This window comes from Pyxicephalus adspersus, chromosome 1 (genome assembly GCF_032062135.1).
Source record: "Pyxicephalus adspersus chromosome 1, UCB_Pads_2.0, whole genome shotgun sequence".
NCBI classification, from domain to species: Eukaryota; Metazoa; Chordata; class Amphibia; order Anura; family Pyxicephalidae; genus Pyxicephalus; species Pyxicephalus adspersus.
The window spans coordinates 102,507,169-102,522,596 of NC_092858.1; the positions used below are offsets into that span (position 1 = coordinate 102,507,169).

Sequence of the window (15,428 nt, forward strand, 5' to 3'; positions counted from 1 at the left end):
TAATTGGGCCTTTACCTTTTATTATCTGGAATGTGATTGTAAAATTGAATTTGTTGCTCAGGAAAGCAGCTATATTTTGTAACAGATGCCGAATATTTAGAGCTACAGGGGTGTTTAGGTTAGAAATCAGCTTTTAGTAGAGTGACTATAAGAACAAGATTATATGGGTTGCTGCACTAATAATTATTAAGTCAATCATTTTGCTTTGATTATATGGGAGGCAGCTGTCCATTCACCCAGCATAAGACTAAAATTTATGCTGTGGAACAGCAGAAATTGTTATGCAAGCCTGCTGTCCAAGGGATGTTGTGTCATGCATATTTTTGTATGAAAAAAGAGGGGCATCTATCCAAATAGTTTTGCTTGTTTTAGACACTTTTAGTAACTACAACTATAATTCTGAATACAATAACACTGCAGCGACTATTGTAAAGTCAAAGGAAATTACATGTTAGGGTGGGGAAGGAAAATATCTTGAAAAACAAAGTATTTTAAAGGGCTATGCCATATTACTATTCAGGTACTCTGAAAAAATACTATAAAGATGACATTTGAAGTTACAACAACATGTTAAAGACGAGAGGAGATTTTAGTTATTTGTTTTTTTTTTTTATAAAATGTGAATATTGTTTATTTGTCATACAATACTTGTTTATACTTGCGGTGATTTATTACCACATAGAAAGTTTTTTTAATATTTCTATCCGTTTTAAGCCATTGTAATTCAGTTGTATTTAGGATCTCTTAAACTCGATTTGATCTAAACAATTTTGTTTTTCAAAAAAAATTCAAAGGTCAGTTGACTCAAAATGTTTCTCAGTTTTCTTTTGATTTAAATAATTTAGTACATTTTAACACCTTCCCAAAAGATCAGACATTTTTAGATATGACCAAATATTATTTTATTAAATTTTAGTAAAACTGTGGGAATACTCAATAGACCAGCTCCATACACAAAATTCTCTTTATTGGACTGGATGGTGAATGAATGATCACACAATCTACTTGTAACTTGTCTGGGCTTATAGACGTTTTTAACAGTTTTTTGAATTTGTCATTGTCAATATTGTGCACCTTGGACATGCTGTTATGTCTGTTAGAGTAAAGTTTTTGAATGATCACCAGACAACATAATAACATAATCTTCATGCTGTCCTTCATAATCTGAAAATATTGGGATGATGGGATATGCAATGTTCCCATTTGCTACTGCAGACCTCTGCACACATCCTTGCTAGACTGATCGCAGGAAAAAAGGTCCATTGCGTGTTGGATTTTCCCATTTAACAGATACTGCTCCCCCAAGGGAAGGGTGGTGTCAGCTAGGGGAGAAGAGAGCTTTGTAATTCTTGCAGGATATAAAACTACAGTGTAAAGCTCAGTTCATTCAATGTCCAATGCCATTTAATAAATCCAGTTTAAAATGTTATACAAACTAAAGATAAACTGAAACTGAGTGAAATAAACAGAAGTGTTTAAAACAGAGCTTTAACAGAACACTCTTCTAGGATATTCAGACATTTGCACAGCCCCTCTAATGTACTTGTGTCAGGAAGCTGGCTGAATATTCCTGACAATCTGGAATTATGATCTAGCCACACAACAATGAAGAGTTTTTCAAAGGAAAGGCTGTTTCCCAGAATGGGCCAATCCTCAGGAAATCACATACGTTTCTTGTGACAGCAGATGTTATTACAAGTTTCATTTCAGCTTGAAGCACTCTCAGTGAGCATGTTCTCTAAATTCCTGGGATTATCAAAAACCTGGAAATAAGTATATCTACAAGACAAAGTGTTGTTAAGAGGTATGTGCAGCATTTTATGCATGCTACCTTTATAACAAAAACATTTGATTGTTTCATGTTTGATTTCACTGACTATTATTGCACTTTTTTGTAAGGAAACATTCATACCATGTAACAATGTGTTGTAGCCATTGGTAAATGTTTCTACTTCATTTGATTACAGTTGTTATTATCATGTTGACCACAATGGAGAATTTTGAGTTTATCGATTATTTTACCTATTATCTACTTTAATCTAGTTATATTTTTAGAATCTAGTACATTCTAAATTTAATGTACAAAATTTAAAGTGTAAATAGATAAATGAGCTACAAACATATAGCAGGTTAGACCAATCAAATTGATATGGAAAATAATATACCATTATTTTGCCTTTTGTAGCTTTATGCAAAATTAAAAAGTATAAACATTTTTATGTGAACACTTTTGGACTAATACTAATTTGGTTTATGTATTTATAAATTAGTGCAAAGACTAAAAATGATGTCTAAAATGTAGTAACCTTTTCGGAACCAAGCACTTTTAACATTTCACCAATTTAAAATAGCAGGAACAAACATTGATCATTACTGATTGACTGATTTGATACTGGAGTACCCAGAGGAAACCCACACAAACATGAAAACTCCATGCAGATAGCATCCTGGTTGTGATTTGAACCTAGGACCTAGCGCTGCAAAGACCAGAGTGCTAACCTGTGAGCCACCGTGCTCTATAACTTTCTTACTATCACCACTTCGTCTGTCAACCCAGATATTCTATGTGGAATTTAAATGGCACTGAAATTTTTTTTTTCTTGGGATGCAAACACTAGCACCCTTTTTAGATGTTTAAAAGTGATGATACTTGTTTCACTGGTCCCCTAGAAGTCATTTTTATTTGTATTAGCTTTCTTTTTTAAAAAGTGCATTTATAGCAAAATAAAAAAAAGAAATAGCAGAGAATGGTAAAATTCTGTAATGTTTTTTCCTGTGCTCAAGACACAACAGGAAATGAGACTTTACCAGAAGACAGCTGTTCGCAGTGGAAGATTCTCTCTTACAGTACCTCCTATCACCAAGACAGAGAGAACAAGTCAGTGGGCATACAGAAAAATAATAAACCCTGTGCCGTGACATTTTACCTGTAACTGAGATGTTGCAGGAATAATAGTTTTTTTATATTGCTGACTAATATGTACAGTTGTGTATAACACTGTGGTTATTCCCACTTCCATTGTAAACATATTCTTATGCATATAGCAGATACATCTAATGGATTTAGAAGGCATAACTTCTTAAATACTGGTTTAAGGGAGAAAGAAGTCATTGATCGGTAATTCTTGAAATACATCAACAGAAAAATATATATTCATTTTACTGTCAAAAGAGGAAATTTTAAAACAGACTCAAGTTTTTGTCTTACAAAAAAATGTAAGTGTAATCAAAATTAGAATAGTGGAATATTACAATTTTAATATAAAATGCCATATGTTAAATCAAATTACCATTGACACTATTTGACTGGGTGTTTTTTTAGAGATGGTAACACTATCACGGCATTATCTAGTATTTATCACAGTTGTTCTCAAGATGTTATATTCTGACTTGCACCTCATTTTTTGTGTTTTCTGTTTTACAGATTTCTTCCTGACTCTGTGTCTTCACATTGTCGTACCAAGATGACGCAGTCTATTAATATAAATAATAACCTTCCAGGTAATGTAGTTGCATGCTTTTCAGCAATACATGATGTTCTATGCAAAAAATTTAAAAAACAGTAATTTTCATTAAATATCGTACTATGTATGCATGTATGTATGTAGCTAAACAAGGAAAAGAAAAATATTTGACTGGGTGTAAGTTTATATTTAGCCAGTTGTATACAAATAAAGCATTCATTGATCAATTTTGTGGAAGGAATATTATTAAGCAAATTATTTAAATTCTTTAAGGGAAACAACGTCTGAAAGAAATGTGTAAACTGCCATCCTTGACTTCCTATTCTGGTAAGTTTAGCTGTCTGGCTGTAATTGAGACCCTTTTGCTTTAAGGCTGAAATTCAGGCTCATATAAAAGGCATGAATTGCTGCAGCACTGTATATATTTATACAGAAATTCATTTTTTTCCCTAAATGCAAGCAGTTAAGTACCTGATTTGTCAGACTCCTTTGCATAACTTAGGCTTAGTCTACATGGATGCATTTAACCTGAGGCTTTTAAAGCCCATTTTGGAAATTCCCATGCATTCCAATGGGCTAATCTACACCAGGACATTTACTTGAGGCACGTTTATGAGCTTTATCTTAAATGTTACTTGCAACGTTTAAAAATTAATATGCTGGGTTAAAGCGGGAAAACGCAAGAAAAACACAGGAAAACGTTGATGAAAGTGCTTAAAAAAGCATAAAAACGAATGTAAACGCGATAGCAACATTTACATTTTAAAAAGTTTATGTAGACCCAGCCTTAGGCTAGGAACGAAGCAAGGAGCCATCATTTTAGTGTCTAAAAGGCACAAATTGAAAAATGAAATTTGCCATTTTGATGAATTATTACCTAACTCAATTCCTAGATGGTGGAACACATTTTTGGTACAATAATTACAATAATGTTACTGAAAATTTAGCTATGTTTTTGTGTTAATAATAATTAAATCACCCTGGTTTTACCATGTAATGTTTTTTTTCCTTTTTTGACAAAGAAAGATATAAAGACCCTGCAGAAGGTTTAATTCTATTATACTTAATCCAAAATGGATAAGTACACTTTATTTAACTCTTAAACACTCTGGTTTATATTTTTCTTAGTTGTTTTTTATGCAGCTAAATTGCATATATAATTTTTTTGCAAAAGAAAAAAAATGTTTAAGTGTTTTTGATTTCAATCAATTACTATCAACATAAAAAAGTTGACTATTTAGTTAATTATCCAATTGAATAATCTCAATAGATATGACTGGTCTTTGAACAAATACATACAGCATGGGCTCTGTTAAAAAAAACAGGGAATCAGATACTCCCTCAAACATTCCCTTGTGTGAATCTTCCAGGTCCATGTGTTTCAATGGCAGTAATTGATTTCCCCAAGGGAATGTTTAAGGGAATGTCAGAGCCCTATAAACCACATAAGCCATATAAGGGCTCTAAGGTATTTATACCTTACTTAACTAAAATAAATGTCATAATCAAGGTATAAACTCCTAATAAATTGTATCAAATTAGTTAATGGAGTTGCATTTTATGCATTTTTGCTATAACAATGTACTGACACATGTTCATTGTTTTCAAAAAGATCTAGGGGCTCCTTTCTTATACTGGGATCGTAATGAAAGTGACAAGACTTCTTACTGTGTAGAAACGCCATATGGATTTCAGTTGGATCTGGATTTTCTAAAATATGTTGATGATATACAGAGTGGTCAGACATTGAAGAAAATGTCTCTTAGCCGAAAACCGAGGTCATCAAGGCGCTCTACTTCATCTTTAAGAAGCTTGTCTAGCCAAACTGGTATTTCAGTTTCAACAGAGTCTTTGGATTATAGCGAGGATGGCACTTTATCCGATTCTGTTTTTTTCACGAGAGATGAGACAAGGGATGTTAGCTACTTTGGTGCCAAAGAGGCTTTGGGTTTGAGAAAGTCAACTCCAATAACACCAACACCCTTATTTAAACTTCTTCCACCTCCAACAGCAAAATCAAAGTCATTTTTAAATGCCAGTGTTGAGAAAACACTTGCTGAGGCTAGGAAAAAACAAGAGCAACTAAATGTAGACTATGAAAAAATACAATCATCAAATTTGTCTAAGTTGAGTGTTGCCAGTAGAAGTTCACCCAATCTCACACATGGAACATTATCAACTTTGCAGTATAATAAAATTGGTGACAGACGTGCAGTCCTTAGCCCAACCTCTACTGGATCTATGAAATTCAGTCCTGTGAATTCTGGCAGAAATACTCCAGCTGACAATTCTTCAACTCATCTTCAGTATATTCGGGAGCAGATGGCTGCTTCATTGAAGCAGCTAAAAGACCTTGAAGAACAGGTAAAAGTCATTCCTGTCCTACAAAAGCAAATTCATACCCTGGAAAGAGAGAAAAGGCATCTTACTGATGAAGTGGAGAAGTACAAATCATATGCTATTGGCATGTCACCAAATACTAATTCTAGCCTCCATGAGATTGATTTAAAGAAAAAGCTTGATGTTATATCTGAACATGACCTAAAATTGGAAAGGGAAACATCTAGATCTGAAATTAAACTAGAGTCTGGTATATCAAAACCTAGTAAAATTACAGAGCTGAAAAGACTCACTGAGAAGTTAAGTGATACAGAGAGGAAAATGAGTAATGAAAAAGTGACAACTGACAAAACACTTGTTCGTTATCCAGCAGTAAAGGAAAAGTCTAGAAAGTCTGTAGCAGTTGGTGAGGACATTCCCATGACAGATTCTGTGTTTTACTGTGGGTCACAACATGAAAATAGAGATTTTGCTGTACAATGTTCAGTTGAAACAAAAGATGTTTGTGTTTGGGTTATGGAACCATTATTAGGACTAACAAGTGAAGCCGAGAAGGAAATACAGATTTTGGAACATACAATAGAACATCAAAGAGCTGTTATCAAAATTCTTGAAAATAATCTTAGGGCTGCCTGTGATGAAATGGAAGAGCTAAGGGTAGCTGTCTCTACTAGAACAGTCATTGGTGTTCAATCAATCCCAGTGGAAACATCAGCAGAGGCAAATGCTTCAATGGTCAACAAGCCACCTGAAGAGTACTTACAAATGGTGGACGCCAGAAACAGAAATGGTGGACTTAAGGGTGCTCTAGAAATGTCCGAAAATGACATAAGCAGTCACATTGAAATAAATAGAATACGTCATTTGGAAGATTCAACTTTTGTAGATAGGGTAGTGGAATATAAAGAAAAAGGCATAAGTGCACATTCTGAGAGGCAGCCAATACCCAGCAGCAATGAATTTGACAACACAAGTGTACTAGTTTCTGAGCATGGACTTACAATCTTAGGCAGAGATGATGCGGATGGTGCTAACAATAAAGATAACAATGAGTATGAAATATCTGAAAAAGATATGAAGGATGGTGAAGCAGGTGCCACTGGGGCTCTTGCAGGTGAAAAGGACACATTAATGCATCTTCAAAGTTCAGATGAAGTGATAGAGAATAATGATGATGAAGAAACAGAAGGAAGCAGGACACTAAAATCTTTAGATGAAGTCAGTAAGTACATTTTTTAATATGTATGTATATATATATATATATATATATATATATATATATATATATATATATATTGCCTGTTTAGGTTTAAATAATTTTTAATGGACAACTGTAACATTAAAGTGGTCTATTGATAAAGCAGTAAATCTAATGTTCACCAAACATCCCCTGGTGAAGAACCTTCCAGGTCCATGTGTGTGGCAGTGATTGACCCTCCACCAGAGAACTTTGATAAATGTCAGATTCATTGCTTTATAAATGGACCCCAAAGTATATTTTTACCCTTTTTAGTTTTGGTTAGAATAAGGAAAGTTTGGAATTCCTATCAGGTTTTACTGGTATCTGGGGCTCCAATAGAGAGAATTTCCCTTTACTTCATGTTCTTGAGACAACATTTTACTAGACAGGAGTTTAAGGAAGATCTGTAAAACAGAAAACGATAAGAAGCTGACAGGGGTTACTTAAAAAATGTACTTCAGTCTGTGTTGCTTTTAGAGTTTCCTTTACTTCCTACCCTGGTACAACAGATCTTTTTTTATCAGAAATATCTCCAACAGAGTTTTAATCCATTCCCACTCTATCCAATCCTGAAAAACAATATTTCAGGCTTAGATTTTGGTAAGAAAAAAATGGAAAGCATCAGCCTTTGATTATACAGTCCATGGGTATACTATATTTAAAAGCCCATGGTACCACACTTGGACAGCAACACTGGCATGCCTAAGAGGACAGGAAAAGGGTCCTTGAATAGGTTTTCCTAAAAAAAACAAATAAGAAGCTCTCAGAGCAGATGCAAAAGGCATTAAAAGAGTTTTCCCTAAAACATTACTTAGGTCTCATAGAAGAAGCAGAAGGCCTTGGAAGCTATAAAAATAGTTAGGTCTCATAGTATGGTATATGGAGAGTGGGAGAGGTTGGAAACTGGAGTGGAGTAGCCTTCTAGTCTAAAATTGGAAATTTAGTAACAAGAATCACTTCAATATGCCATTAGGCTGTAATAGGAGGAATACACAGGCAGCAACAAAAGCATGCTGTAACAAATCTGAAATTGGGGTGCGAAGGTCAACAGAGATCCAAGCCAGGTTCATTTTGATAAAGGTCAGGCTATTGACATTGGCTGTGGACAGACATGTGCCCTTCAGCCATCAGTCCCCCTCCTAAGCTGCACTGAACACCCTTTCAAATTACACACCTGCAGCAAGGAAGACAAGTAGTTCTAGAGCATTCCCAAGCTCATGTCACATATCAATTTTGGAAACCTACTATCCAAATAATTGAGTCTTTAGTTCTGAAGTTGGAAGATATCCAAGCTGAAGCTGAAATACTACATTTTTTTATATTCAGTGGCCACCATGGCCAAATGCTGACTTTGGGTGCTAATTTTGAATCAACCTGGGTGTGGCAGTAGTGGTGCTACTGCTGCTTCCTGTTCACTGCCCACAGGTAGTAGAGCTGCAACAATTAGCAGATGGATACTGGTTGTCAGAGGAAAAGGATGTACATAAACAACTTAATGTTCTCTATAGAGACATGTGGGGTTTGTTCTCTGCAGAATCCTGTGTATCTGAGATGGTAGCCACCCAGTAGTGAACTGTGAATGTCATGTGATCTATGCTAGGGTCATTTAGTATACAGAGCCCCATAAAGGCACTTATTTGTCTCAGACTGTGTATGCCTGAGAACCCAGCCTTGTGTGGTTCGGGAAGCAGGCTTGTGCCCTTTTTCTTTTACATGTGTCCCATTGATGGTGACATGAAAAGTAGGAGGAAGCCTCAGCTAGTGTAAACCTTCCTCTTCCTTTCTCCACCCAGATCTAGAATCAAATTCCCTTGTTCCCTAATTGAAAACACTTGCCGATGTTCTTGACAGTACTGGATGATGAAATGAAGAACAGTGACCAACATGTCTGTTTTAATCATGTTACCCCAATCTGGAATAAAAGTTTATACACTGTTAACGAAATACATCCAGATTTATTTGACATTTGAGGGGTGAAATGATTGACAAAGACCAAAATTCTTTTGTGAACATGCCATCTAAATGTGTAAGAAAATTCCCAATTCTCAAATGTACACGCTATTACTAGAACATAAAATCCAGATATATTTGACATGTCAGCCAAATTTGGATTTAAATTTCCCAGCCAAAGTTGTACAAATTGTAAAAATGGAAAGTGATTGCAATGGTTACACCTAAGTAAAGCCTGCAATTAATAGCAAACCACTGCTGGCCCTAAAACAGTTGGCACTACAGAACACAGTAGAAACAATGTGCACTATCTTTGTCAGTTCCGGAATAATGTACCAGTGACCTGACAAGTAGGTGCAGTGATCAATAATAGTCCAGAGTGAGCCTGCCTACCTGCCTGCAGTATTTTCAAAGCTTCTATTTCTGCATGAATCCTCCCACACCCAGCCAGTCATAACCCAAATGATTAATTAAAACTGTATCCCTAACATTCAATGTTGTCTCTATAGTAGCAGCAGAGGCCAGCCTAACTGTTCAATTGTTCCCTGTTCCTCACTAGCTGCTCATTAGTGCATTGGGGCATTATGTAAATGCATGCCCTGTAAACCAATTTTTTGTGTTGTTTAGTTTTAGCCAAAGAAAACTGAAAGTTCCGGCCAATTACTTCCCACTGGATGCTGTGCTGCTTTTTGAATCATAAAAGTAATAGGTGAAACCTTGTAGTGTCTTCTTATGAATAGACTAGTTAGGAGGGTTGCATTTTGCCAAAAATTTAACTGTACAGTAAACCTAAACATGTATGCTTCTTAGCTAAATCAGCACACAGCTGGAACCCCTAGTTGCATGTATTAAAATCCCTATTTTAATGTGAGACCCACCAGTACCCAGAGTCCCTAGGCTTTTTGGTATGTAGGTCATTCCTGGGTTAATGGGTTAAGAGCAAGGCTCTACTCCCTCCTGCATCCTAAGGTTCACATAAACCCAAAATGCCACATGAACAGACCATAAGTAGGGTTAAAATGGGAGTGGTGAGTCCATTCACCCAGGAAACCAAAAAAGTCGAGTATTTTGGGTGGGTAAAAAGCTCACACTGAAAACTGTCCTGATATATACATTTTTAAAGGTCCCTGTTGTGTGCTGACAGTTAAGGTTAAGAAATTTGCATGCAGGATTACTACAAGCTTGGTTTTAAAAGGGAAACACATTTTGGTATATTTTTACATGTTTAGGTTGCTATGTTACATTCTTTCTGTTTCTTTTATTCTAGTTATGAGTTGTGCTCAGGTTCTTGCCATTTAAGTACTGAAGATATCGGGTGGATATTAGCAGTCATCACAGTTGACTTCAGCAAACATTACAGTGGTCACATTACTGATTCCCATATGCATCCTATGGTGATGAAAAAACATATTTTAATCTAACCTATGTGTTCCTAATATCTGATGTTTGCAATATACTGTGTATTCACTATAATCTTTTTTTGAATGCTTATAAAACTTCTCAGATGCCATACCAAATCATGTCTACTGTGCCTATATGCAAATAACTTTTACTTGTAATGGCAACACATATTTTATGCAAATTGTCCTGCAAGTTGCTAAATGTAGCCGTAAAGTTCTTTTAAGCAGTAGTTCCCCTTACATGGAAGCCTTTATATGTTTGGTTTGTGGGGAATAAAAATGAAGGTAATTAATAATATTTAATTTAATATAGGTGATTAATAAAAATGTAGCATTTTACAATTGAGAGTATGTGATGGCCAGAGAGAGAATTGCAAACTGATCAGCTTAAACATTTGTTGCAATATATGTACCCAACTATGGCCTACATGAAGGATACAGTCCAATGGTTGCTGTAAACTGACCCTTTAGTAAAAGTTCATGCATGCAGGGATTTCTTATTTTAAGCCAAAAAAGGGGATCTGCCTTTTGCACAGTGGCAGCAGGTGCTTTGTTCTAAAACACATAACATCTGGCACTGTTGGAAACAGTGACCTCCTGCTTGATTGTGCCTGGCTGTGAATACACCACATATAACACAAAGTATACAAGCTAAGTGCCATTGAACACCCTATCAAGACACTATATTTCACCTACTGAATATCAATTGGAGAGCACCAATTCTTCTACTAGTATTAGGACAAGTATTACTGTCACTGACCACAGATGCTTTGGGCATTTATTATCCCCACTGATCACTAAAACCAGTGCATTTAATACTCACAATGAGCACTGATGAAAAGGAATAGATCAGTTCTATTGACTACTAACTAGGGTAGTTATTATCCCTATTGCTGGGACAAATTTACTGCCAGTGACCTTGAACCCTTTTCTTATTATATACAGCACCCCAGATGGTCTGACTATACCTAGTCTGCCATTATGTAATGTTCAACAATAACAGCTTGCTACCAGTCCTGTATAATATTCTATTTATACTTTAAGACCTTTCTGTTTGGACAAAAACAATACAGTAATGTCTTTTTAAAAATTGAAAAAGTGACCAGATAGGCTGTTCTCACTACATGTATGTAATATAAAGGTTTTATCTTTAATCTTAAATGGGGTGTATATTTTTTGGTGTAATGACACTGCAAAGTCTCCTTTGTGTGATTATCACATGGAAATGAAATTCATCTCCGTAATGCTGATCCAAATATGTATTATAGGACTTTCCTGGTGTTACTACATTAAAATGTATTTAAATCAGTTAATGTTCTAGTTAATGTCATCTGCTGACACAAATAAAGTACATATGTGCATTTGATATATTTTAATTACAATATGTGTACTAACGCATTCAATGGTATATATTTTAGATTGTGTGTATAGTTTTTTTTTTGGAAAAAGCTCCAGTGAATGTAATCAGCCAATCCAGCCAGCTAGACAGAGCTCTTATCTTTCTGTGTGAATTTTTTGTGTCACGGGTTTATTTTGTATTTTTGCATTGAAACTAGAATTAGTATGTGAAAACCAAAAGGCGGTTAAGTGTGAAAAATGAGCCCAAACATTTTAAACCTAATATTGCTGGTTTATCACTGTGCACATATACAACTACATGGCTTATTGAACCTCACTTAGTTCTCTAGTGATTTTGTAACCATATATATATTCTTCCCACATACCTTGAACAGACAAAATATGATTTTTTTAAATAATTTTGTTTCTTTTTGCTATGGATGACCATTTCTAAATGGATTTTTATTTAAGTAACATTAAAGAAAATGATTTTATACCTTAAAATACAGTGCACTGGTCATTCCCCTTTCTCTCCTTTGACAAGGTCTGGTGTATAACTATGAGGAGTGCAACAATTTAAAAATAATCATTTTGAATATATATATATATATATATATATATATATAATATACATAAGAAGCAAACAAAAGAACGTGTGTGTGCTTGTGACTTTTGTGGGAAAATCTAGTCCGATAGCTTCGCGCGCCACTCCGTTGAACTCAGTTAACTCTTGCCTAACAGAAAAGAAATAAGTAATTTTAAAATATGCTTTTTCTTAGCGCATATAGATGTTTTAAACATTTGAACAGCACAAACATTTTTTTTAGGGCTAAGGGTAATATGTGTGCCATTAGAAAGAATGCTTTTTTAGGGGAACAGTGACTTTTAATGCAAGCTCGCCAGTGTAAAGCTGCCGGGGATGCGCAGCTCCGGTCGTGAGCTCATTCAGTTGCTGAATTGTGTGCGACGGCTTTCGATTTCGGAATACCGATGCGCGAGTGGTCTTCAGATTCGCGAGCGACCTTCTTGATGAATCAGGGCCACTATGTCTACTGAGGACTGCACCTACTTAATTTTAGACAGAGATCATGGCATTTTAGAACTTAACATTTTAGTGCATATTGCTTTTTATCATATTTACTCTCGGAAAAAGGGTTCATAAAAAACTTAAATACATATATTAAAGGTGCAATGTCAACTGAAGAACATCTAGAAGAACATGTTTTTTTTTTCTTTACCTGCTTAGGGTGTAGAGAAAGAGTGATATAACAATATGACGGTAGATCAAAAGGGATACCTTTGCACGTGAGACAGTTTGAAAAAATGACATTCCAGGGAGTGTCTTTTACACATTGTACTGTCCCTCAAGCCACCTCACCCTTACAACAGACAGTATGCCAGTAACATTTTTGCCCTACAGGTTTCAGCAATACATGAAATGCAGGAATCCTTGATGACCTCAACGGTACATTTTTATTTCTTATTAAAGGCGGTTAGAAGGAGCCAGGGCACTTCAAGACCACCGATCAAGCAAAAATTTGTAACAGTATCTTGAATGCCTGATGAGTAGCTTCAAACAAAATCTTGGTGCAAAATAAGTACTTACATACAACCTCTTTTGCAGTTTGGATTTGGCCATAACATTTACAGTGATAACAATGGTGGTATGTTGAGTAAACATAAGATGTAACCCTAAACTAGGCACTTGCAGTGTTCGGGCTGTAGATGGGTCACTCTTTTCTTATACTTCTCCATGTAGTTCTTGCCCAATTTGATGAAAGTATATTACAATGGTCACAGACTACACTCTCAGATGGGGCCTCACTAGTGCAGTCACAATGTACTTGCTAGGTACTCCCAAAATGTTAATCATGTGAAATCATTTTGTTTAGGTCCCTGGCACCAATGACCAATAACTTTACTGAAGGTTTTTTAAGTGGAATTGGGAGGGAATTGATATGTGGGGAAGTAGGCAAAGGTGAGATAAATAATAACTCCATGTCTAGGAGGTGTGGATCTGACTAGAACACTGAGATGAGGATGAGATGTGTATGTGCTGGATGTGAATGAATTACACAACAATGTCCAGTTTTAGATATAATGTTCTCTAGCAAGCTTTAAAAACTACACATATTGCAAAAACTGTGTTCAGTTCAGTACCATGCCTGAAGAAATGTAGATTTGAAAGCTGGCAAGACAACTTTAGCTCGAGTTAGTCATTAAGGAATCATCTAAAGCAAATTTTTTAGTTTGACAGAACATTTCAGGATCTTTTAACATTGAAAAGCCATTTACATACTAAATTGTACATTCTTCAGAGATAGTATGCTCATCACTAAGCTTTTAAAGTGTGCAATCCTAGGCCTGCCAAGGAAAGAAATCAAATTTAAATATAATACTACTAATATTATTTTGAAATATTTCAAAATCCACTGGCTTGCCTATTTAATTAAATACATACAATAGTCCCTTTCATAAAAACATTTTTGCTCTCTTCCAAATGTGAAGTTTTCCAATGCAGGGCAGAGGAACAAGTTCATTTACAGATTACAGTCTCAGCATCAACTCAGGTTTCAATACTTTATGCTTCTGTGTATTGGGGGAACGTGTTTCACTCCCCTTCTTTCAATGTTATAGAGCTGATGCTTAACAAGTGATCAGACACACAGTACTGTCACATAAAAAAAATGGAGAATACCTTTATTAATGTATATACTCTAAATGCCAACTTCAGAATTTATTAAACTTTCGTCAATACCCTGACAGCTAAAGTAAATGATATCTCCATCTCTGGTGAGCACACTGTCATTAGCAATCATATTCTATGATCAATGAATCGTAAATCAGTTATTTTGGAATTGCTGACTGATAACAAGTGTTAGATTAAAAAAGGCAGTTAGGTCGGGCATTCTTCTAAATATAAAATATTTTAAGAAAAGAGAAACCAGCATTGTAAAGTCTCTATGCTTTTTCTTGTGAATGCTTTATTTTGGTTTTGGTGGGCATTTTGTCAAGCTACAAACATTGCACATTGTTACAACTATGTCAGTTATACCAGGCATGTGGTAAAACTTTCAGATCCAGTGAAAATGATGACTAAACATATCAGAAGTACTGTAGATGCAAATGCAGCTGAAAAATCTGGCTTGCTTATGGGGAACTCTTCATTTGATTTTTGTAAACATACTCCCAATTAGATATAGATCACAATGAAACCTATACTAAAAACGCTTAAAATATACAAATATATACATATAAAAAATATATATTACATTAATCACGTCTGTATATGTGGTGAGTTGATTGTTATGACATTTTTGGCATTGACAGCATAACTGGAGTCTATACTATAAATACTGTTCATGCAAATGTCAACATCATTTAACTATTTTTAATTAAAACATTGTTAGAACTGACTGGCATCAGCAACTTTACAGCAGGTCCTGGAGTGGGGGATGAATAAACAGTACAAAATGCTGCTGACATGCTGATAGAAAGCAGAGTGGCACAGAGATAAGTTTTTGTCCCAAAAATGGACATATAAAGTCTTTTTAAAGTAAATGTTTACAAAAACCCTAATTTTCTTTCTTTTTTTAGTAATAGGCAGAAAGATAAACAAGCTTTGCTTAGTTAACATGTTGTAAATAGTGTTGATGTTCGAATTCGGGTTGTCCCTATATTCGACCCGAATATGGC

The 15,428-nt window shown here is 35.2% G+C and overlaps 1 protein-coding gene across 6 annotated transcripts in view; it reads left to right on the forward strand.

Moving 5' to 3' along the window:
* The window catches only part of LOC140337786 (KN motif and ankyrin repeat domains 1-like), a 44,439-nt gene extending 32,203 nt beyond the window's left edge, over positions 1-12,236 (forward strand). Inside the window, exons 1-5 of one of the 6 annotated variants that reach the window (XM_072421606.1) lie at positions 1,663-1,804; positions 3,425-3,501; positions 3,738-3,791; positions 5,077-7,026; positions 10,262-12,236. In XM_072421606.1, the coding sequence (XP_072277707.1) occupies positions 3,465-3,501; positions 3,738-3,791; positions 5,077-7,026; positions 10,262-10,293 (2,073 nt within the window). In that variant the 5' untranslated portion in view covers positions 1,663-1,804; positions 3,425-3,464 and the 3' untranslated portion in view covers positions 10,294-12,236. Of the gene's footprint in view, positions 1-1,662; positions 1,805-2,695; positions 2,879-3,197; positions 3,217-3,424; positions 3,502-3,737; positions 3,792-5,076; positions 7,027-10,261 lie in introns of those variants that run through there. The other 5 variants (XM_072421589.1, XM_072421614.1, XM_072421622.1 and 2 more) reach the window with 5 other exon arrangements.
* Positions 12,237-15,428: the final 3,192 nt, after the last annotated feature.